Here is a 22,794-nt window from a genome sequence, read left to right as displayed (position 1 = left end):
TCTGACAGAGGAATAGACCAGTTTATGATTTTTATCATCATATTATTTTCGATATAAATGTGTTGTTGTTGTTGTTGTTGTTGTTGTCGTCGGTGTGCAGCTAGTTTAAGATCCCTGACAACAAATATCAAATAAATTCATTATTCACTTGAACAGGAGAATCATCTGCAGCTGACTCTAAACTAAACGAACAGATGTGATCACAGACTTTAAACTGTTTTTATTTATTATAGCCTCCGTTTAGACAACAAATACTAAATGTACATTTCACCTCACCATGACTTTGAATATCAGCTGCCTCAGGTGCGTCAATCTTTAGGTGAACAGAAACAAGAATATTTATATTGATAACATCTAACTGAGTCCTGAGATGTGAGATCGCTGCAGGAGAAATACTTTTATATAAAACACGTTTGACAGTTTATCCTTCAGCTCTCTGCTCCTCTGAACTCATAAACTAAACTCTTTTGAAATCACGAATAATGTTTGATTCTGAAATGTGAAAATAATCTAAAACATACATGTAGGGTAAGAAGCAACGACACTGACTTAGATTCAATGGCGGAGCCTGATTCTGTCATTATAATAAAATGCAGAATAAAAACATTTAATTGGATAAAAACGAAGAATTACTGTTCTATTCATGCTGGAGCATCAACATGAGACACGTCAGTAAAACTTATCTTTAACCAAAGCTGATTTATAATTAACCTTCAATAAAATGAGAGTTAATGTTAAAGGATGTTTTTATAAAGACAGGCTCTACGGCAAGTAACTGAGTCCAAAATATATAAACCTTCATTTCTCTGCTTCTTCAGATTTGACACAATTTAAAAATATATATAAACAGAAATAACGATACACTGCGCATGTTCAGCTCGGCCGCACTTTTACGATATTAATATTAATATTTTTGTAAATGACCAACAGGCCACCGCGTGCACATGCCAGCCTACAGTCTCGTGCCGCTCGGCTGCTTTCCTTCTTAGTGAACAACAAAGTGAGAGGAAAGTCATTTTCAGTGTGTCACGGTTTGTTTCTTTTTTCATTTATATTTTCTGTATTTCATGTTATTTTAACCTCTCAGAGTATTTATATATATTTAAAGGATTTGGAGGAAATTGGAGGACACAATAGGTCGTCAAAAACTTTAATAAAAAACAGACATGAGACCAGTTTTTAAGGCAAATAATCCGGACTCTGCAGACTCTCCGTTTATTACATTTTATAATTATTATGATCAATATTATTGTGTCATTTTATTCTGCTGCAAAACAGATTCAAAAAAATATTATTATTTAGAAGCGATTCAGTGTTTTTCTTTTTTTTTTTTTTTACAACAGGGCGACTAAGGGAAACTACCAGAAGCGGCAAATTCTTTCAAATGTTAGTAGTGTGGTAGAGCCAGGTGTGTGTGTGTGTACATTCACTTGGCCCCTGTCATGTTTAGTTTGTTCATATAATAATGCTTTGCTACATTATAAATATCACTACATGTACAGATCAATACCAGTTTACATCACATACAGGGATGTATTTATTCATCATCTACTGATTACATGTTTACAAATTCAGCCTGATTGCAGTTAAAGAGAGAGAGTTCGTATATATATTTTTTAAAATATTGTCTAATATGTTTATGATTATAACAGGAAATGAAAATAAAAAACATCAGTTCAGAGGAGCTACTCTAAACTTTCCCGGAGCTCCATCAGCGGTGCTCACTCTGACACACAGCCGGGGAAGAGCTGCTGTTCGGCGGCTGTGCTCTGCAGCGGCCTCAACCCGCTCCTGCAAAACGCTCTGCTGCCATCTAGCGTCAGAGTGAGCGCAGTGCCAGAGCTCAGAGACAAAAACACATCCTTCAGGGTAATAATACCTACACGTCAAAGACTCTTATAAACACACGATATGCCTGCAGTGATAAATGTGTGTGTGTCGTCGCTCCAGGGTGTGAAGTGCTGTTGGCGAGCAGTGTGTGAAAGCTGTGTGTGTGTGTGTGTGTGTGTGTGTGTGTGTGTGTGTGTGTGTGTGTGTGTGTGTGTGTGTGTGTGTGTGTGTGTTGTGTGTTGTATTACGACAAACTGATGATGTGCCTGCGTCTTTACTTTTCCGTCCTCACTGGATCCACACTTGAGGAGAAACAGGGAGCGCGTGAATTTGCGCGCACCCCGTCACTGTGCGGTTACGTGTAGGCCGTGCATGTCTTTTGTCCTGCAGCTTGTTGGCTCCTTTTCTTCCTTTCTTTGATGTGAGGGCAGAGCAGAGGGGGGGGACAGATTTGTGGCTCGGAGGGGGAGCTGCAGGTTCGGCCTGGCGGTGAATGAGGCGTGGAGGAATCCATGCGCGTCACAGAGCACACAAACGACTCTGTGTGCGTTCAGCCCGGAGGAAACAGAAACCCGGGGTGTAAAACCTCTGCTGATTGGTCAGTGTCACAGTTTCCTATCAACTCAGGCTCCCTGTGCGCGTGCGTGTGCTCAGGAGAGTAAACATAAAGAAGTCTGTTTGCTCTGTGGTTTCATCATCTTTACTGCAGATCTGCAACCCCCCAGGTGTGTGTGTGTGTGTGTGTGTGTGTGTGTGTGTGTGTGTGTGTGTGTGTGTGTGATCATGAATGCAGGGGAGGCAGTAATCCACAGCGCTCTGTTTAATTTATGACACCAGCATCACCCGCCTTCAATCCGGCTTTGAAAATCAACTCCAGCGCGTTAAAATCAAATGGAAAATCTATATCACACGCCCCCCCCACCCTCCCATCACACCCACCCCACCTCTGGTTTATTTCTTTTCTACTCGACATCCAAACACCTCGATTTTATTCTCTCTCTGTGTGCAGATTATGATCATCATGGCGGGAACATCAGGGGAATTCCACATTATGCTCCAGCTGCAGAGAAAAGATCCAAACGCACCAGCGTGTTCTTTAAAGTCCTTTTTATTTGCGTTAAATTAAAAATACATAACAAAGTCAGAGGAATAATAGAGATGTATAAAGTTAAATATAATAATAATAAATTATATTAAACATGTTGAGAGGGGAACGTTTAGGCCAAACATTTAGAGGAAGACGTTCAGAAAAAGGAACCAACAACATTAAGAGGACCAAACAGACTCATAATAATAATAATAATAATAATAACAATAATAATTATTATTATTATAATAATAACAATAATAGTAAACTAGTTAAAATCTTAATAATTTATTATTAACTTGTGATGTCATACTTGTGCGCTCGCCGTCCTCCTCGGGATGCAGCGCTCTCTCCCCTCCGTTAATCTGTAACTCGTCCCGGGGCCTTTATAGGTGAGGTGGTGGTGTGACCGGGTCCTCGCGCCCCGCGGTAACAGTCCGGTGAACTGACCCTGAGCACGAGCTCACGGTGCCGTGAAGGACGCGGCCGGACGGCTCGCGCTGCCTGGAGACGGTTTTTACAAACACTGTGAGAGAGAGAGAGGGGGGGGGGGGTTAGTTTGTTATTAACTTATTTTAAAGAGAGGTCACACACACACACACACACACACACACACACACACACATACAAAGCTCAGATAACGGAGAAGCCTAAAATTGATAAATAATTAAATAATCTGCATTTTTTGAGATAAAGTTGAACTTTTTCCTCTCTCCTGACATGATTTAATAAACGGATGATCGCCTTTATAACTTAATAAAATGTGACACTTTGTTTTAAATATTCTAGGCCTTTCGTAAACATTAGAAAAAAAACACGTCAAACTTTTCTCTTTTCATTTTCTGGTGAAAATCTACAATCGTTTAGTTTCTGTGTTTCTGTTTAAAATAATTCCCCGTTAATTAATACAACACCAAAGCTCAAAGAAGCCTTCACGTATTTTATTTATTTTAAATGTAGGAATTAGAATTATTAGATTATTATGTCTGGATGTCAAACTCACCTCCTCCGTCAGTCTCAAGTGTTTGTCAGCGACGATCTCTCCACAACACTTCATATTAAATTCTAGGAGGAAAAATAAAAACGTATTATAAATATATATATATAAATAAATAATTAAAGTAATTTCATAGACAGTTAATTCTTCTCAGAGTGTGTTCATAAAAATGAGAGAAAAGCGGAGAGTTTGGAGCTCTGCCGAGGAGCAACTGAACCGCAGATGAACTGTACAGTGCCTCTGTCTGTGTGGTGTGTGTGTGTGTGTGTGTGTGTGTGTGTGTGTGTGTGTGTGTGTGTGTGTGTGTGTGTGTGTGTTCCTTGTGTGCAGCACAGCACATTTGTTCATCTGCTGTTTGCTGCGGGCCTGTTTTTCAGTTCGTCGCCATTCCTCGGACTTTACAACGAGTCATAAACGGTCATAAAGCCATAAAAGTCCCGAGGACACACACACACACACACACACACACACACACACACACACACACACACACACACACACACACACACACACACACACACACACACACACACACACACACACGGGGTGAAAAGGAGCCATAAAGCCATAAAGCAGCAGTCTGACTCCTTCAGCTTTAATTGTCGATGATCTCTGAAGTTGTTCAGATTCCTGGAGTTCTTCAGCAGCTCTGCAGCTCCGCGCGCGACCGTTATTAAAATCCCGCAGATTCTAATTATCATCCTGACACGTTTTAAAACCCTAAACAAACTCTTACACATCATTATTAGGCTAATTATTTTCTCCGCTGGTGGAATCTCTACGGAAACCCTGAAAGGACAAATGAGCAACCGTAGCTGCCTACATTTAATTTGTTGGGTGTTTTTGATCAAGACATCAAAGTTGAGTAGAGATCATTTCAGCAGAGATATATTCCTCAAGATCTTTGAGATAAAAAAGAGATCTCAAGAAAACAACAGAAATGTAGCCTACTCCTTATCACTGACAACTTAACAAAATAAAATATATGGATGCATGTCCACTGAGGGCTTCCGTACATCTCCTACTGATGGACACATTTTCTAATATCTTCCTTTTATCAATTATTAATATATTATTTTATATTTCGTCTAAAATAAAGAAAAACGTCCTGAGTTTAAATCCAAAGAGGACGCATGTTGTCACCTTAAGTTACCAAAATAACTATCAACCTCAGCTTTATGTACAGATAACGAAACGACTAAAAATTACTACAATTTATAAATAATAAACAACCGTATGGATTCATTCTGGAGAATATACTGTTAGATAATCTGAATTTAACGGAGCCGCTGAAGTCCCAAGAAGGTGAACTTTTTATCTTCTGCGCACAAGACTTCAAAAATATATCTATTTTTGAGACTTCAGGGGTTCCGTAGAATTAAACAACAAAAAGTAGTTTATCTTATTGCCTTTATTTTTATCTTGTTATTTTTCAACAGCGAGCAGCAGGATTCATGTCTGAAGTAAAGAATGTTAAACATGAAGAGGAAACTGAAAGTGGTGATAAAAACACAACACAGTGACAGCTGGTATGGACCTATATCATCCCTTTATCTCTCTCTCTATATATATATATATATATCTCTCTTCCTCTCTCTGTCTCTCTCTCTGTCTCTCTCTCCCTCTCTCTCTCTCTCTTCCTCTCTCTATCTCTTCCTCTCTCTCTCTCTCTCCCTCTCTCTCTTCCTCTCTCTCTCTCTCTCTCTCTCTTCCTCTCTCTCTCTCCCTCTCTCTCTTCCTCTATCTCTCTCTCTCTCTCTCTTCCTCTATCTCTCTCTCTCTCCCTCTCTCTCTCTCTCCCTCCACTCTCTCTTCCTCTCTCTCTCTCTCTTCCTCTCTCTCTTCCTCTCTCTCTCTCTCTCTCTCTTCCTCTCTCTCTTCCACACCTGCAAACCACCGCATGACGTCATTTACACACACACACACACACACACACACACACACACACACACACACACAGTTAGCATCGAGGCTAAGCTATACTGCGAGGATATTTCACGTCAGTCACGTGAAACTGTGACATAATGAGGTCACTTTGCTGCCTTCAGGCTCTGTTAACGATGTCACGTTAAGTTTACGACTCAGTCAATAATAATGACACAACTACGGAAGAGGAGTAGGGACAAAAATATCAAACATTGACTTTAGAGTCAGAATGATGAAGGCTACATTTACTTCTGGATTATAACTTTATATTTATTTTTCCATGTTTTACTTCAATAATTGATTTATTTTCTCTCCTGAAAAATATCGAGGAACATTCAGGCCCTAATATATTTCCACATGTGCACATTTACCATTTTTTCAAGTTTTAAGTCGTATTTATATTAATATATTGTGTTTGTAGAGCCTTGAGTAGCTGAATAATATCATACAAATAATTGCAATAAAGCACATTAGCCTTTAAATATATAATAAATTAAAAATATGTGATTGAATGTCGCTGTAAAACTTTTGATAGTGGATGTTTATTTTAACTCTGCACAAATATAAATATTTGATTTAACTCCAGAGACAGCCTCAACAACAGATGAGCTTTAACTTAAGAGTTATTAAACTTCATAATGCAGCTTTCAGAAACATTTGCACTTCACCTGCTGAGGTGTGCCGTTAGCTGACACACACACACACACACACACACACACACACACACACACACACACACACACACACACACACACACACACACACACACACACACACACACACTCACACACACACACACACACACACACACACACACACACACACACACACACACACACACACACACAGTCACAGTCTGTGACAGAGTCAGACTTCATGGATCACATTTACTCCTGCAGGCTGCAGAGCATGAGGCTACACCCCTGACATCACGCTGAGGCCACAATCACGCGATAATAACAGACTGTACATGTGTACAGTGTGTGTGTGTGTGTGTGTGTGTGTGTGTGTGTGTGTGTGTGTGTGTGTGTGTGTGTGTGTGTGTGTGTGTGTGTGTGTGTGTGTTACCGTTGTGTGGGCTGCATCATGCCTGTCCCGTCCGACTCTCAGAGCTCATTAATGATTAAACCGCAACAGCTCGAGCACAATGAAGCCGCTTCCCGTTCCCACAAAGCCGAGAGGAAACGGAGCGTCCTGCCAGAGAGGAGAGAGAGAGACAGAGAGAGAGAGAGAGAGAGAGACAGAGAGAGAGAGAGAGGGGTCAGAATGAAAGTAAAAATAGAGATTACCCATCTGAGTGTGTTTGTGTGGGTGGATTTGTAAACCTGCACAGAACGAGAGAGTCCAGGATTAAACTCATCATGAGCAGACTCAGAGAGGGAGAGATAGAGAGAGAGATAGAGAGAGAGAGAGAGAGAGAGTGAGTGAAGTTAAAGTAAAAAATAGAGTCTTTGTCTCTATTTGCAGGACGAGTCAGAGCCATGGAGGGAAACACACACACACACACACACACACACACACTCACAGGGAGAGAGGGAGACGTATTTATGGCTGCGGTTATTTCACGACCTCAGCGACACATATTCCGTTTGGAAGAGTCAAAGAAAAGCAGGCCGAGCCGAGCTGAGCCGACTTTTTTATTCTAGAAGACGAAAATGAAGAGAGTAGAAAAGAGATGATTTTTGAAGGGTAGGATATTTTAGTTCTCTTTCATATGAGAGGAGAAAGTAGAAAACAAGTAGGCCTACATGGTGTGTGTGTGTGTGTGTGTGTGTGTGTGTGTGTGTGTGTGTGTGTGTGTGTGTGTGTGTGTGTGTGTTATATTTAGTTTATGTTCTGCTTTCTTTTATAAACATGTAAAACTAGGACGCTACAAACCCTCACATAATAAAACATTAATAATTAGCATGTAAATGATCTTCTAATAGAACAATTATTTTAGTGCTTCGCTGGTGTTTCCAGATTTATGGCATCATGTTAATAATTAAAAACATTCTCCAAACATTTGAACAAAGTGTAATGACAGTATTTCTTTTTGTGTTTTAATAAAAAAAACTAATTAGAAATAAAGAATAAAAAGGGAGCTTCTTTATTCCACGCCATTAATCCCTCATTAAATATATAAATGTGTGCTTGAATTTTTCATCGCATTTATTTGAGTTCTTTTAATTATTTAGTTTTTAATGTTTAGAAATGAGAGAAAAAGCTTTCAAAGTGTAAACAGCATTTAATACTGAGTCATAGTTTAGTCTGCTGGAAATAAAATCTCCTCCTCTCTTTAGAGTCTGAATAATCTAGGCTGATTTATATTTTTCACCTGGGGAGAAGTGGCCCTCGTGGAGAGAGTTTGAGGCGCGAGGCTGAGTTCTAATCAGTGTCAGGAAAAAGGAAGAAAAAAAAAATCAGAACAACTTGTGGACTGTTTCCTTTCCTCCTCTCCTTTTACATTTCATCCTAATCAGTGTCACAGAGGCTGAAAATAATAATTCACCGCTCACGCTGATTAAACACAAGTGGAACACTTTACTGAACACACACACACACAGCCCGGGACAGGACACAGAGACCCGTTCACAGCGCGGGACACGGGACAGAAGCCGGTTCTGTCTCATCAATAAAAGTCGAACAGCTCTGAGATCATGTTCAGAAAAGTCTTCCAGATTCTCACACACTCCTCTGATGGCGAGAAGAGGGGACACACACAAACAGAAAGCAGCCTGTGTAACAACACAACACCCGGCGGAATATACCAATTATAACCCGCACAAACATCTCCATAATACACTTTACACTGTGAACTAACTCACATACACGCGCACGGGACAACACACGAGCCGTGCGCGCCCCCGGCAGTGATTTACACTCTCCAAATTCATTTTAATGCGGTCGGTATTATCCGCAAAGCGCCGGGAATATGTTTTATTATTCGGTTGGTGCAGCAGCAACCCTCCCCAAGGGGCTGCGTGCGCGCGCGCGTGTGTGTGTGTGTGTGCGCGCTGGTTTTATGGGTCCAACAACAGACGGAGGAAGACACACAGGGAGAGAAAGAATCAATTTAACGCGCGGAGGATTCCGGTGTGATTGCGCAATCTCACCGGGAAGCGCAGAAAATACTGAAGAGATTGGATGAGAATTAGAAAGAGAGGGAGAGAGGGAGATTGAAGAAGGGAGATAGAGAAAGAGGTGAGGTGGGGTAGGGAGGGAGGGGAGTCTCGGTAGTTCCCAGCCCCCCCCCCCCCCCCCCCCCCCCCCCTCCTCCTCTCTTCTTCCTCTCTCCAACGAAAGGAAAAGGGGCGAACGAATGCCAGGCACGGAAGCTCCCTATTGGTCAGTGAGAGGTCAGCTGGTCTCTGCCTCCCCCTTATCCCCCTCCTCACCCCATCCCGTCTTACACACACACACACACTCTCGCTCTCTCTCCTGTTCTCCCCTCTCTCTCTCTCTCTCTCTCTCTGTCCCACACTGGCACTCAGCCACCCAGCTGCCCCCCCTCCTCACCCTCACCCTCCTCACCCCCTCCTCCCAATCTGCGATAAACTAAGTGATAGCAGCAGCCCGTCGGACTGTCGGCTATAAAACACAACAAATCATAAAGTGCAGGCAGGGGAAGGAGGACGGGAGGGAGAACCGTTAGCCGTTAGCCGTTAGCCTCCTTCTACTCCTCCTCCTTCTTCTTCAGCGCGTGAACCTTGTTGTTGTGTTTGTCTCGTGCCCTCCTGTCCTCCCCTCTCCTTTTCTCTTCTTCTCATCCTCCTTCACTTTCTCTCGATGAGTTCCTATTTTGTCAACTCCTCTTTCCCGGTGACGATACCGGGAACGGGAGGCGGTGGCCAGGCGGCGGCGGAGTCGTTCCTGGGTCAGATCCCGCTCTACTCGTCGGGATACGCCGCCGACCACCCGCTCAGGCACTACCCGGCGGCGGCCGTTTCCGCCGCCGCTGCCGTTGCGTACGGCGCGAGTGGCGGTGTTCACCAGGATAAAGCGTACTCTGCGTCCTCTTACTACCAGCAGGCTGCAAACGGAGCGTACGGCGGGCACCGGGCGGCAGCGGGAGTCGGCGTAGGGGGCGCAGCCGGAGCAGGCACCTGCGACTATGCCGCGGCAGCAGCGGCGGCGGCGGCAGCAGCGGCAACGAGTTTTTACCGGGACAAGGATCTCCCGTGCAGCCTGGAGGAGCACCAGCTCGCGCTGACGCAGGACGGCATGCACCGGAAAGTGGAGTGCGCGGGGCTGAGCGGCAAAGGGCTGTTCGGTGAAACGATGGACGACAAATCATCAGCGCCGATTTATCCGTGGATGCAGCGGATGAACGCGTGTAACGGTGAGTGTCTTCCTCTCGTTCTACATATTTTATGATCCCGTCATAAAAAGTGACGTTTGTTTCCTCTGCTGTCTCCTCTTCCTGCTCCTCCTCTCCCACGAGCTGCTTTATGATCCCGTTTGTTGGCCTGTCACTCAGTCATGTGCTCGCTTCTTTATTGTCCGTCATAAACCGGGTTTGTTTGGGTTCTGGCTCCTGTTACTGTAGTGACCTGCTGACCGGAGCTGCTACCGAGAAAGCTGAGAGGAAGAGGCTGTCAGGGAGTGTTGTGGGTGAAAACAGGCAGCAGATAGAGAGACAGATAGAGAGAGAGGAAACTCAAAGCATGCAGCTCTGCAGACACTTCATCTTACTGTCCCTCACTTCTTCTTTTACCCGGGTTAAAATGAGCACAAACAGGTAGAACATGAAACTTCTCAGCCTGATATTTGTCTCTTTTTCTCCTTTCTTCAAACTTCAAACACAGAAGAGCAGCTCTGTTATCTCCCGTGGAGCTCTCTCTGTTAACCTCTGTCAGCGCTGTTTATTCATAACCGAGCAGATTAGATATTAGACTCATAATGCAGCTCGTGCGTAAAGTCACCATGCAGGGTCAGCGCGTGTACTGATTTATTAAAGCACGAGGCCGGCCTTTTATAATGCCTGTTTTTTTAATTAAAGGATAAATGTGCTGTTTTAAAGCCGGCTGAGTTTGTCCCGGGTGACGCAGAGCTGCAGGACTCTTCAGACAGATGAGGTGGAAACAGAGAATCAAACCTTTAAATGACAGGCTGAGGATTGAAATGGAGGCTGGAGAAGGAACAGAGTGGCACACAAAAAAAAGCCCCGAGAGCTCCTCCATAATCTGCTTCATCTGACGTTTTTTATTTATGGATTTGTGAGATGTAGATATGTGCGGTTTGCTCTCACGGGTCGATAAAGAAACTGAAGCTGCTAAACTGACAACATGGCGATTTGTTTACAACCGGGGGCAAAAAAATATAAACTGTCAGTGAGGATCATAGAGCTCTGAAGACTTATTATTATTATTATTATTATTATTATTATAGATTATTCAGATATTTAAAGAGGTTTAATGACGTTTTGATTTAGTTCCGCGTCATCTTTTCATGCTTTGCCTTCTATTAAAATGAATCTGTATTATCTGTCTGAAATAAACATTTAAATAAATAAATAAAGCTTCATAGTGAGACTTCACTTCCGGCAAAAATCTTCTTCTTTTAGAAAGCTGGAGTTTTTTTTATTTAACTTTATTTAATTTCTCTGTGGGGAATTTAAAGAAACCTAAATATTAAAAGATGGAGTGAAGTTCCAGTTTCAGATGAACCCTCATACTCTCTTCTTCTTCTCTCAGGGACCTTCGGCAGTCCCGGGAGGCGCGGGCGTCAGACGTACACGCGCTATCAGACCCTCGAGCTCGAGAAGGAGTTCCACTTCAACCGGTACCTCACGAGACGGAGAAGGATCGAGATCGCGCACGCGCTCTGCCTCACGGAGCGGCAGATCAAGATCTGGTTCCAGAACCGGAGGATGAAGTGGAAGAAGGAGAACAAGCTCATCAACTCCTCCTCGTCGTCCTCCTCCTCGTCCTCCTCCTCCACGGTGAACGGAGTGGAGGAAGAGGAGAAACGGACTGACGAATGAAGACAGAATAAAAAATAAAGAACCGGAAGAGGAAGGTGGAAGAAAAGACTTGCTGGTGTATCCGTTCACCTCCACATCTTAAAGTTTGTCCGGACGTTTGTCTGGTGTGAAAACTCTGGGAGAAAACCTTTGATTTTATTTAATTTTTGTACCGGAGCAGAAACATGGAGGAGAGAAGGAGAGGAAGATTCGTTCTTATATCACCTCCTGCCACACGATGTATCTGTAGGTCATCAGAGCCGAAGAGAAAGACTCTCCAGAAGGAGCCGAAAACAAAAATCAGATCTTAAAAAACTAAAGGAAGGTGTTAAAGGGACGAGATCAAACATCCAAAATGTCTTTAAATATCGAAGAAATCAATCTGAGACATTTTCTTGTTGCATTCCAAAAAGAAACTACCTAACTTCATATTCTACCTTCTTCTTCTTATGATTATTATTTCATTCAATGTACTTTCTCTGCAGGCACTTGTTTTTTGTTTCTTCCCGCCTCAATATTTTTATTTTCTTATTTTGTAACGTGCTGTGTGTGTGTGTATTAATTATACCTTTAAGTAACGTGCAAACACACACACACACACACACACACACACACACACACACACACACACGCACACGCATAATGTGGGAGGACAAAGCTCTTAGAGAAGTGTGTGTAGGCCTGTGTCATACTGTGTTCATATTTAAACTGTATAGGAAAAAAACACCGTGCACGGTGGAGATAATGTACATTTTGGGGGGGGAGGGGGGGGTATTAGGGGGTAATTTAACCTTCCAGCTGTTTGACTTTTCCAGTATAGAGGGTTGGGGGTGGGGTGGGGTGGGGGGGTTGTAAACCTACTGATGTTATTCTCCAAACTACCTAAAGCGTTCAGGAAAGTGTTTATTTGTTTATTTTATGGATTTTTACATTGTTTGTTTATGTTCGTGTTTTTTGTCACGTAATTACGTAAACTACCTGAGAAACGTCAATAAAATGTAAAGAGATGAATGAGGTTGTTTTTAATGTATTTATTTATTGATGATTCAGGGATCTATATTTTACGATTTGAGTCCGCGAGGCCGAAGCAGAGTGAGCGCACGAGCTGTTGCACTCTGTGGGGAAGTGACACGGGGCGCGAGCTGCTGCTGATGGCGGGTTGAACTAATTGATGACCAGAAGGAGAGAGAGAGAGAGAGAGAGAGAGAGAGAGAGAGAAAGTTGACCTGTCCTCGAGCCGGCCAGCCTTACAGGTCACACACACACACACACACACACACACACACACACACACACACACACACACACACACACACACACACACACACTTCACCCAGACAAAGTGGACAATGTCCTCGTGACCCTTTGAACTCTGCGTGTCCTCTGGGTGACCGGCGCGGGCCCCATGATCTCTCTCTCGGGATCTCAGATATATGCACGCGCCCTCAACACATAAACGCTTTCTCCTTAAAATAATGATCAGAGTAATGATAAACACAAACACGTTTAATTACGACAACAATCACAACACAACAACAAACCTCTTTTCACTGAACATGGAGACAAACTTCTGATTTTAGACTCGTCTGTTTTAATCTTCTTTTCTATTTCTGCTGTTAAAGTGTACAAACAAAACTCTCCAAAATAAAGATAAACACATCTTATTTATCTTTTTGTCCTAATGATGGCGCTGCAACATTCAAGATTACACTTTACAAAACGGCTTTAAAAAGAAGAAAATACTTTTATAATTAGAAGCTCTCATTTTAACAGACTCCACTAATCTGAACATTTGGAAACATCAATTTGGTTCATTCAAAGCTACAAATGTGAAACTCCTCTTAATATTATTACATATTTAAAATAGGCAGATTTATGAGGACTGCACTGAGAGAATATCCTCAACACAACATGCAGCCTGTGAGGTTTAGTTATTAATATAAAATATAATACAATCAGTAACATGACTCATAATCTATAAAAGTCTAACATTTAGTTTGTGAGCAGAATGCTACCAGTATCTAATATTTGATTTCTGCATGCTGGATACATTCACTTGTTGTCCTGAGTAAAGTGTGTTGAATTAAGAATATGAAGTTTGGATGGTTTGCAGCCTGCAGCTCGGCCTGTCAGTGAGTCAATGAGGAAATAAAAAGATTCAGTCTGAGCTTCGGAGAGTCAGTCAGTCAACATGTAATGTGACATAGCACCACTGTGTTTAAGTGAAATGTTCACAAACAAGAACAGAGATAAAGTCAACTTCAGATCCTATCTTCTGGACATGAAACCTGCAGTAATCATAACTGTAACATGTCTCACTCTGACCCTCAGCACTGATTTACACTCTTACTGTGTTTGTTATATTTTGTCACAGGAAGTTTGGGATCTTTATTTTCTCCATTTCAACTTTTTGTTTCTGCAAATACAAAGTTTTCTAGACTTTATAAAATCTGCTTTAGTAACTCTCTGACGTTCTGAGATGATTCAGACTGCTGGAGAAGACATGTTTGGATTTGAGTTGAAATATGGAATAGTCTGAAAGTGGAGGCTTTTAAACATCTGTATGCAGCTCCAAACGAGGATCTAAGCACTCTGCAGATGACAACAAAGTGAGCGCACATTTGTGCAAACTATATGTGACAATGTCTGCCGTTTATCTCGATGATTTTATCCATAAACTGTTTGAAGCAGATTTAGAATGTGTCTGCAGGTGGAGCTCGTTTCTCTGCTAAGAGGGATTCATGTGCAAACTTTAACATGACGAGTTAGATTTCAAACAGTGTGCAAGACTTGAAGTCGTTTTTACAAAGGCAAATGTTCTTCTTCACTTTTTAAATCTTTATTCAATCTAAGAAAATGATGGACATTGTTTCCACTCGTGTGAAACAGAGGTTTTAGTTTGGACTGCAGGCCGGTTCATGGTACAAATATTCAGTGTGATGGTGGAAATCTAAATATATCGAGAGGAGTATGTCCAGAGCTCTGTGCCAACTGGGTCTCTGCCTCCTCCTCATCGTTTCTGCAGCCTGCAGGCCATTCCTCGCACACTTTGGCCCGCGCTAACATTCAGGCCGAGAGCTGATTTAGTGTGGATATCAAACCTGCAGAGTGTAAGATAATAAACCTGATCTCCGTTTGTTACTTTCAGCCTGTTCCAGTTGTTCTAACCCGCCTGGACACTCGACTCAGTCGAGATGATTTCCATTCCAAACTGCTGGTTTGTGTTGTAGACTCAGTGTGAGAGCAGCTGAGTGTCTGAAATGTGGCCTGACACTACACACACACACACACACACACACACACACACACACACACACACACTCCCCACAGAGTGCATTCATTTGTATCATTTCACACACACAAATCTGGAACTCTTCATCTGTCCCACGTTTGAGCCTGTGTGCATGAACACGAGTGTGTGTCAAAATGAAACATGCACACCCGATTGCACAGTGAGGGCTACTGCAACACACACACACTCACTCACACACACACTCACTCACACTCTCAGAGGCACCCCGGCTGAAATGCATCCCGAGCCGGGAATCAACAAATCATAAATCAGCAGATTTCCATCCAGTGTGGACGTCACAGATCAGGTTTAACATTCCTCCTCTGCAGCTGGAGGGGAAGAGAGAGAGAGAGAGAGAGGGGGAGAGAGAGAGAGTGCACAGAGAGAGAGAGAGAGAGTGCACAGCGAGAGAGAGAGAGTGCACAGATAGAGAGAGAGAGAGTGCACAGAGGGAGAGAGGGACAGAGAGAGAGGGAGAGAGTGCACAGAGAGAGAGGGAGAGAGAGAGAGAGAGAGTGCACAGAGAGAGAGAGGGAGAGAGAGAGAGGGAGAGAGTGCACAGAGAGAGAGGGAGAGAGAGAGAGAGTGCACAGAGAGAGAGAGGGAGAGAGAGAGGGAGAGAGTGCACAGAGAGAGAGAGGGAGAGAGAGAGGGAGAGAGTGCACAGAGAGAGAGGGAGAGAGAGAGGGAGAGAGAGAGAGAGAGAGAGGGAGAGAGTGCACAGAGAGAGAGAGGGAGAGAGAGAGAGAGAGAGAGAAGAACAGTAGGTCAAATCTGACAAGAGTCTGACTGTTTACGTGAATATTTCTGTGTGTATGTGTGTGTGTGTGTGTGTGTGTGTGTGTGTGTGTGTGTGTGTGTGTGTGTGTGTGTGTGTGTGTGTGTGTGTGTTTAAGTTGGTGTTGTGACAGTTAGCTGTCATCATGTCTGGCTCTGAACATGTCTGAGAGGGAATAATCATTCTGCAGAGGGTCTCACATGACAAGAGAAAGTACAAAAAATGATGGGATTGATGTAAATATTAAAGTTAAATAATTGAGATGAATTTAAATGAGATTGTTAAAGTGAAGAAGTGATTGAAGCCTCTGGTCTGTTGATTGTTAGAGAGGACAGTTCACGTGCCATGATTGCGTAACTACATCTGGTCACAGCTGTGCCACAGGCGTGCGTAATGACGCAGTGATGTGCCAAATATGGCACAGTGAGAGTTTCTTCATATTTATGACGTTCCGGACACCACTTGTTGTTGTTGTTGTTGTTGTTATAATGATTATATCATTATTTTAAATATTATTTTTATTATTGTACTTGTTACTTTTTCTTGTTGGCTGAGTTGCAAAAGAAAACCCTGAACTCTCAGCTGAAGGAGCAGAGATATTATTATCGTCTTTTGTGACGAGCTGAATATTTAGGGGTTATTTATCATTATTTATGGTCACAGGTTTCTCATTTCCAGCCTCAGAGAAGGTCAATGAACAGGCCTGAGTGATGAGAGACATTCACACTCGCAGAGAGAGAGAGAGGGAGAATATTTTATAACAGATCTCTGAGACTTTTTTTCTGTCGACTTTCTCTGAGTCTATCTTTCTTTTTTAATCAGTGCAATAAATTATGTCTGCAGTAGGTGGCGCTCTGAGCTCACCCCCGGCACCTCCAGCAGCAGAACAAACGGGTGAGAGAGCGAGAGGGGGAGGAGAAAGAGAGCGAGAGAGAGAGCTTCCCCCGCCCACCCCTTCATCATTAGAAACCTCAGAGCATGAATTACCTCTCCAAAGTCATCGGCGAGAATTTACGACTGGTCAACAAAAGCACGTGACCACCCCCCCTCCTTCTCTCCGTCTCTCTCTCTCTCCTCCCTCACCTCACCCCTCACCTCCCCCATCACACACACACTCACACACCCCTCAATCCAACACACACACCACCCCACCCCCATATTTGGACGGCGCATACATAGCTAAAAACGAAGTACAGTGCAACGCCATAATTCACTAATACATCATAAATCGTTGAAAGTACCCGCGTTATAACGACCAAGAGAAATCTAACAAATCAAGCGCCCCTTATCCTCAGCTGTGAGCTGCAACTCTCTAAAACAACCTAAATGAGCTCGTACTTTGTAAACTCGTTCTCGGGGCGCTACCCAAATGGCCCCGACTATCAGCTGCTGAATTATGGAGCCAGCAGCGGCGCAATGAACGGCGGGACGTACAGGGACTCTTCCTCCGCCACCATGCACCATGCGACGGGCTCTTACGGCTACAGCTACAATGGCATGGACCTGACCGTCACCAACCGGGGAGGGGGGAGCAGCGGAGGCGCCAACACCGGAGGACACTTCGGGGGCGGCTCGGTCGTAGGGGACTCCCTGGGTTTCGGCTCCTCCGCCCCGGAGAGGAGCTTCAGACAGCCGTCCAGCTGCTCCCTCGCCTCTGCGGCAGACTCCCTCCTGTTACCCGGCAGTGAAGACTCCAAGCTGGGTGGACAGAACTCGTCTCCCCGCTCCGAGCAACCAGGAAGCGCTAACCTCAGCTCACCGAACCTGTCCTCCGCCTCCTCCTCGGGCGGCGGCGGCGGCTCGACGCGGCGTTTCACGGAGCTGGATGACGCGTCGCCAGAGCCCGAGGAGCTGCAGCACAACCGGGACACCGGGCACGGCAGCAACCAACCACCCAGGAGCAGGCAGAAGCAGGAGGGCGGCCCGGCGGGAGCAGGCGCGGGCAGCACGGCGGGCAGCGAGGCTTCTCCTCAGATATTTCCCTGGATGAGAAAGCTGCACATTAACCATGGTACATGCTGCTCCTCATTATCTGTTTCATACAGAACGCTGAGTCCTGTATGTTTGGACACATGGGGGGGGTGACAGTTTAGTGCTCTGTGCCTCTTTTTATGTTTGTACACACACTACAATTCGCTGCTGCTTTGATTTGAGTTAAGAAAATTGCTGACACAAACACACACACACACACACACACACACACACACACACACACACACACACTAACAGGTTCTCGTTGTTGTCCGCAGCCCGTCGAGCATTTTTCCACTGCGTCAGTTTAATATTTTCATGAGACTGTCAGAAATCAGTCAGCAGGGTGTTTGAGCCTCCCAGTGAACTCAATGACTCTGTTTTATTTTGTTCTCATCAAGATAAAATTATTCAGATATTTATTTCACGTGTTGGAAAATCAGAAATGAAATAACAGACAGCTGCACAGCCTGTTGGAGTTATCGTGTCGTGTCAGAGCATCAGGCTGTTTTTTGTTTTGCATTTCCCTCCTGTAGAAGCAAGGGACGCCGGATGGTTTGCCCCCTCTGTCCCTCTCTCTTCCCCCCCCCCCCCCCCCCCTTTTTTTTTTTTATTTTAACAAATTCCACAAAAGCGCCATAAATCTGTCAGGGGAGAGGAGAGCCGGGCAGCAGAGACCAACAGGCTGAGCAGCTCAGACAGAGCCGGGTGGGAAAAGAAAAAATAGAAAGAGGAGGCCAGGAAGGCTTTGGAGGCTGCTGCTCCTTTGAAAAGTGAAGCTTTATTACGTGTGGGAACTTTATTAGGGAGGTGAGGCAGAGGACGGGGCAATAAAACCCTGAAGGGAGCTGGGGGGAATGAAAAGGGGGGGATTGAGAGGGTGACGATGAAGAGGGGAGGTTAAAAAAGAAAACAGTAATGTGACAAATAAAAGCAAATCTTTTAGCGCAGGCTGTGGAGTGGAAATAAAATGTGTGGAGAAAGAGGGCTGTCAGAATCAGGGGCTGAGCTTTTGTTGCGCCTTTACGCACGTTGGTTGTGATGGCACTATGGGTGAAAACAGCATTTTATTTGTGTGTGGTGGAAGAGAGAGTGAAGACAGAAAATATAAACACCTGTAGCTACAATTTACTAGATTACAATGCAGCATGTAGAATAAACACACCGCTCTGCAGTGCGTAATGTGCGTCAAAGAGGGCTGATCCAACATGCGTTTAGGTCATTGCTGGTGGTTCCGTTTATATTTAATTTAGGATGTTTTTTTATATTTATTTAACACTAACTGTGTATTTTAAATTCTAAATAATCAGCTGTTTCTGTGCACCCAAACACTCCCCCCCCACCCCCCACCCCTAACAGCCTTCTGTTCGCTCCAAACCCTCAGATATGACGGGCCCGGACGGAAAACGGGCGCGGACGGCGTACACCCGCTACCAGACGCTCGAGCTGGAGAAAGAGTTCCACTTTAACCGGTACCTCACGAGACGACGAAGGATCGAAATCGCGCACGCGCTCTGCCTCACGGAGCGGCAGATCAAGATCTGGTTCCAGAACCGGAGGATGAAGTGGAAGAAGGACAACAAATTGAAAAGCATGAGCCTCTCCTCGGCCGGCAGCGCCTTCCAACCCTGAAAAAATATATTACAACAAAAAAAAAAAAAATCCTCCGTCCATCTCTTTGGGAAGCACGTGCAGGCTTCAAAAGACACAAAACTAAAAGAAACTTGAAGAGACGAAGCGCGTGGAGAGAGGAGCGCGAGGAGACGGTGATGAAGAAAACATGTAAAACAAGCAGATTCCAAATCTAGATTTTAAAAACACTCCCTGAGTACTGTACAGCAGCGCAGCACTTTTTATTTGTCGGCATGTTGTTGGTCTTTGATGTTTCAGAGCAACATAAAAAATAATGACTGTGGTACAAAAACAAAACAAAGTAGTGTTCCTGTTTGTTGTCGTCGTTTTAAAAAAAGAAGTGTCTGAAGGAGAGGATGAATAATGCTACCTAACTACCTACATCCTACCTACTACCTGTTGTTTGATGTCTAAGTATCGTTTTATATGTCTCGTATTTGAAAAGTTAGCATGAGTGCTCTTATTGTAACTTATTTACAGCCAATAACGCGAGTATAGCGTATTAGTCCGAGTCCCCCTTAATCTGATATTTACCTCCCAACCAATCTTTCTCCCTCTGTGTGTGTGTGTGTGTGTGTGTGTGTGTGTGTGTGTGTGTGTGTGTGTGTGTGTGTGTGAGAGTGTGTGAGTGTGTGTGTGTGTGTGTGTGTGTGTGTGTTTGTGTTGTCAAACACAGCCCTTAGTATCCATCAATAATGTTGTGTAAAGCTCTATTATTCATAAAAAAAGTGTAACTGTATATTGTTATTATTGTAATTATTGAATCCATGTTGCAGAAAGGATGTAAATAGATATGTATTGACATTTTTAAATGTGACCATTTGGCTATCTGTAGTTGCAGAGTGTGTGTGTGTGTGTGTGTGTGTGAGAGAGAGAGAGAGAGAGAGAGTGTGTGAGAGAGCATGTGATGGAAATGGCTACCGTCCTGTGAGGCCTGTGAGCTTTCTGCCAATGAGCTTTTTGTATTTGTTTGTAACTTGGAGTAAAAAAAACAATAATAAAGTTTCCAATACTCATTAAAAAAAGAGACTTCACCAGCTGCTCGTGCATCAAACAAACACACACACGTGCCAAAAGTTGAGCAGAATCTTCAGCTTGTCAACAAACTCCTGATTAGATCAATAAATAGGGAACATTTAAAACCTCTTGTGAATATCTAAATTAACTACAAACATGAACCAAATTCTGCTGGAAGTCAAATAACAGAAATCAATCTGACTAAAAAAAAAAATAGTCATGTTTTTTTTAAACGTATTGTCTGACAAATCAAAGTAGAAAACTAACTTTCTTATAACGTCCACAACCGTCCATAAAACCTTCTTGTGCACATGTCTGAGCCACATTTAAGGACATTTTAACAGCAGAACGCTTTCAGCACAACCAAATGATTCAAGGTGGTTACACCGAGCTGCACCGTGCGTAAAGCGCAAACCGGAGGCCTGTCTTCAGGTTTCCAGGCCTCACTTTTCCACATTTCCAAGGCGACAACCTCCTCCTGCAGCTCACCAATCACCGAACAAGCTGCATTAAACTCACACAGAACAGATGCACACAGGCCAATTTCCATCTCTGCTGGCCGAGTCTGAAAAGACAAATTGGTCACTTTTCTCTAAACGACCTCCCTTTCCGCCCTAACGGAGGCCGCTCCCGGCCAAATTAAGTTACCTTCGCCCAGTTTCCAACTGTAAACAAGCAGCTGAACTTTTAAACTCACCGGCTGATGCTGCTGCAGATTCTCTGCTCTCAAACGGCTCTTTTTCTGAGCTGATAGCGGGGAAACAAGGTCCTGCTCCGAGCCTCATCTGGACACATCTCCTGCCTCCTCTGTGTGTGTGTCTAAGTGTGTGTGTGTGTGTGTGTGTGTGTGTGTGTTGAGATATTTTTTTTTTTTTAAAGCTAACCCCCTTCTGCTTTGGGCCAAACTATAAAAAAGAAGGCAGCTTTGACATTTACATGTCAAACGGATGAGGGTTTTTATCTCCACGTTGATCGTAAAGCTCAGGCCTGCCTCAGACTGATACCTCTCACTGGCTCTGCTCTGGTCACGTGGGGTCCATAAAGTTAGTTTTATGGTTTTGGGGAGTTGACAGTGTACTATATATTTCACATTCTAGAAAGCAAGTGACGGTTTAACGGCTTCGCGGGGATCCTAAAGGGGTCAGTAAAGTAGAGACAGAGCGGGAGAGGGAGGGAGTGTGTGTGGGTGAGAGAGAGAGAGCAGGCCACTACTACCGGCCGCTGTTCCTGCTCCGGTTCACACGCGGAGCCCGGGAGCTCCGGTCTGCGCCGCTGTGGACGCTGGGAAAACCCGGTGGAGAGACTGAGCCTGGACGCACAGTAAGTAGTGTTTGAAGGCTGCCTATAAGTGGGGGCTAAGTAGAGAGGGGAGGGGGCGAGGGTGGTAAAGGGAGAGAGAGAGGGAGCTGTGTAATTACCATGTCACTCACTCTCTCTGCGCTGCTGCTGTATTAACGCGCGCCGGTGTATTTGAGATATTTGAGATGTGATGTTGTGGCTGCATGGCAGGGACCTCGCGACGATGCTGGCGTCACCGACTGAGTGAGATGTAACGTGTGTGCACGATCGAAGTCGTGTGTACTTTGTGTATAGTCCCCAATGGACGTGTCCGTGGCTGCGGTGCGTGCGTAATGATGGCGCGCTGGCACTCAGATGTGTATGAAAATATCTGGAAGCAAACGGAGTGGTTAACCTCCTTACAGTGGTTGTGTGTGTGTACGTGTGTGAGGTTCTTATTTCTCAAACTTTAATAAGGTCTAGTTGGAGTTTTGAGTGATGCCTTCACTGATGATCAGGCGCAGGGCAGCAGATGTTGGTTGTTTACGCGGTTTTTGAAGGTGTGAAACTGATTTGACTCAAATGTTTTCCGTCCCTCTGGATCACACGGAAAATATATAACTATCAAGTTGAGAAGGGAATTTCACATTTCATCCTAGAAGGCTTTTATTGCCTCTCTTTTTGTTGTTGGAAAGGAAACATTTCATATCACTGTACGTTTGTTTTGACACTTTTACGCACGACCATCGTGTGCGTAAAACCGTTTCAATGTGGGATTTAGAGCTGGGAAAAGGCCCGTGTGTGCTAACATTATCCAAGAAGTAAATGTACAAGGTCACACACATATGCACACACACACACACACACACACACACACACACACACACACACACACACACACACACACACACACCATGGAATATGCGTCCTTGGGTACAAGAAAATCTTTGTCATCCCCCGCCCTTGTATTTTCCAGGCAGGATGGGTGTGAGGGAAAAAGGGTCGTGGATACAAACATTCCCAAGGTTCATTATCAGAGTCC

At 44.1% G+C, this 22,794-nt stretch overlaps 3 protein-coding genes and 1 long non-coding RNA gene across 7 annotated transcripts in view; 3 read left to right on the top strand and 1 right to left on the bottom strand.

Moving 5' to 3' along the window:
- Window positions 1–22,794, top strand: part of hoxb3a (homeobox B3a) — an 85,378-nt gene that overhangs the window by 1,451 nt on the left and 61,133 nt on the right. Inside the window, exon 1 of one of the 2 annotated variants that reach the window (XM_061026350.1) lies at window positions 21,238–21,794. The exons of the other annotated variant lie outside the window; for it this stretch is intronic. The gene's annotated coding sequence lies outside the window, so the exon portion shown is untranslated. Of the gene's footprint in view, window positions 1–21,237; window positions 21,795–22,794 lie in introns of those variants that run through there. 2 annotated transcript variants of the gene reach the window in all.
- Window positions 2,057–21,282, bottom strand: LOC132953972 (uncharacterized). Of its 2 annotated transcripts, XR_009665685.1 has the most exons (4): window positions 21,172–21,282; window positions 6,909–7,034; window positions 3,231–3,443; window positions 2,057–2,890 (listed from the first exon to the last, which is right to left on the bottom strand). It is a non-coding gene; the product is annotated as an uncharacterized LOC132953972 (long non-coding RNA). The 2 variants fall into 2 exon arrangements; XR_009665684.1 differs by lacking the exon at window positions 21,172–21,282 and having other exon boundaries at window positions 6,909–7,585.
- hoxb6a (homeobox B6a) lies at window positions 9,274–12,795 on the top strand. Its single transcript, XM_061026371.1, has 2 exons — window positions 9,274–10,161; window positions 11,516–12,795. Exons 1-2 carry the CDS (start codon window positions 9,609–9,611, stop codon window positions 11,803–11,805), a joined length of 843 nt encoding a protein of 280 aa, XP_060882354.1. The 5' UTR covers window positions 9,274–9,608; the 3' UTR covers window positions 11,806–12,795.
- Window positions 16,949–20,482, top strand: hoxb5a (homeobox B5a). Of its 2 annotated transcripts, none has more exons than XM_061026370.1 (2): window positions 16,949–17,865; window positions 19,185–19,433. In XM_061026370.1, the coding sequence occupies exons 1-2, from the start codon at window positions 17,181–17,183 to the stop codon at window positions 19,292–19,294; spliced, it is 795 nt and encodes a 264-aa protein (XP_060882353.1). In that variant the 5' UTR covers window positions 16,949–17,180; the 3' UTR covers window positions 19,295–19,433. The 2 variants fall into 2 exon arrangements, with proteins under 2 accessions (XP_060882353.1, XP_060882352.1); XM_061026369.1 differs by having other exon boundaries at window positions 16,959–17,865; window positions 19,210–20,482.

This window comes from Labrus mixtus, chromosome 20 (genome assembly GCF_963584025.1).
Source record: "Labrus mixtus chromosome 20, fLabMix1.1, whole genome shotgun sequence".
NCBI classification, from domain to species: domain Eukaryota; kingdom Metazoa; phylum Chordata; class Actinopteri; order Labriformes; family Labridae; genus Labrus; species Labrus mixtus.
The sequence above is the reverse complement of the archived record's forward strand: the minus strand, read 5'-3'. Positions and strand labels throughout refer to the sequence as shown.

Bases quoted from the DNA above. Each gene is read 5' to 3' on its own strand.
- hoxb6a (XM_061026371.1), top strand. From the start codon at position 9,609: ATGAGTTCCTATTTTGTCAACTCCTCTTTCCCGGTGACGATACCGGGA. The intron at 10,162-11,515 runs GTGAGTGTCTTC...TTCTTCTCTCAG, and splicing joins GCGGATGAACGCGTGTAACG to GGACCTTCGGCAGTCCCGGG.
- hoxb5a (XM_061026369.1), top strand. From the start codon at position 17,181: ATGAGCTCGTACTTTGTAAACTCGTTCTCGGGGCGCTACCCAAATGGC. The intron at 17,866-19,209 runs GTACATGCTGCT...CCAAACCCTCAG, and splicing joins AAAGCTGCACATTAACCATG to ATATGACGGGCCCGGACGGA.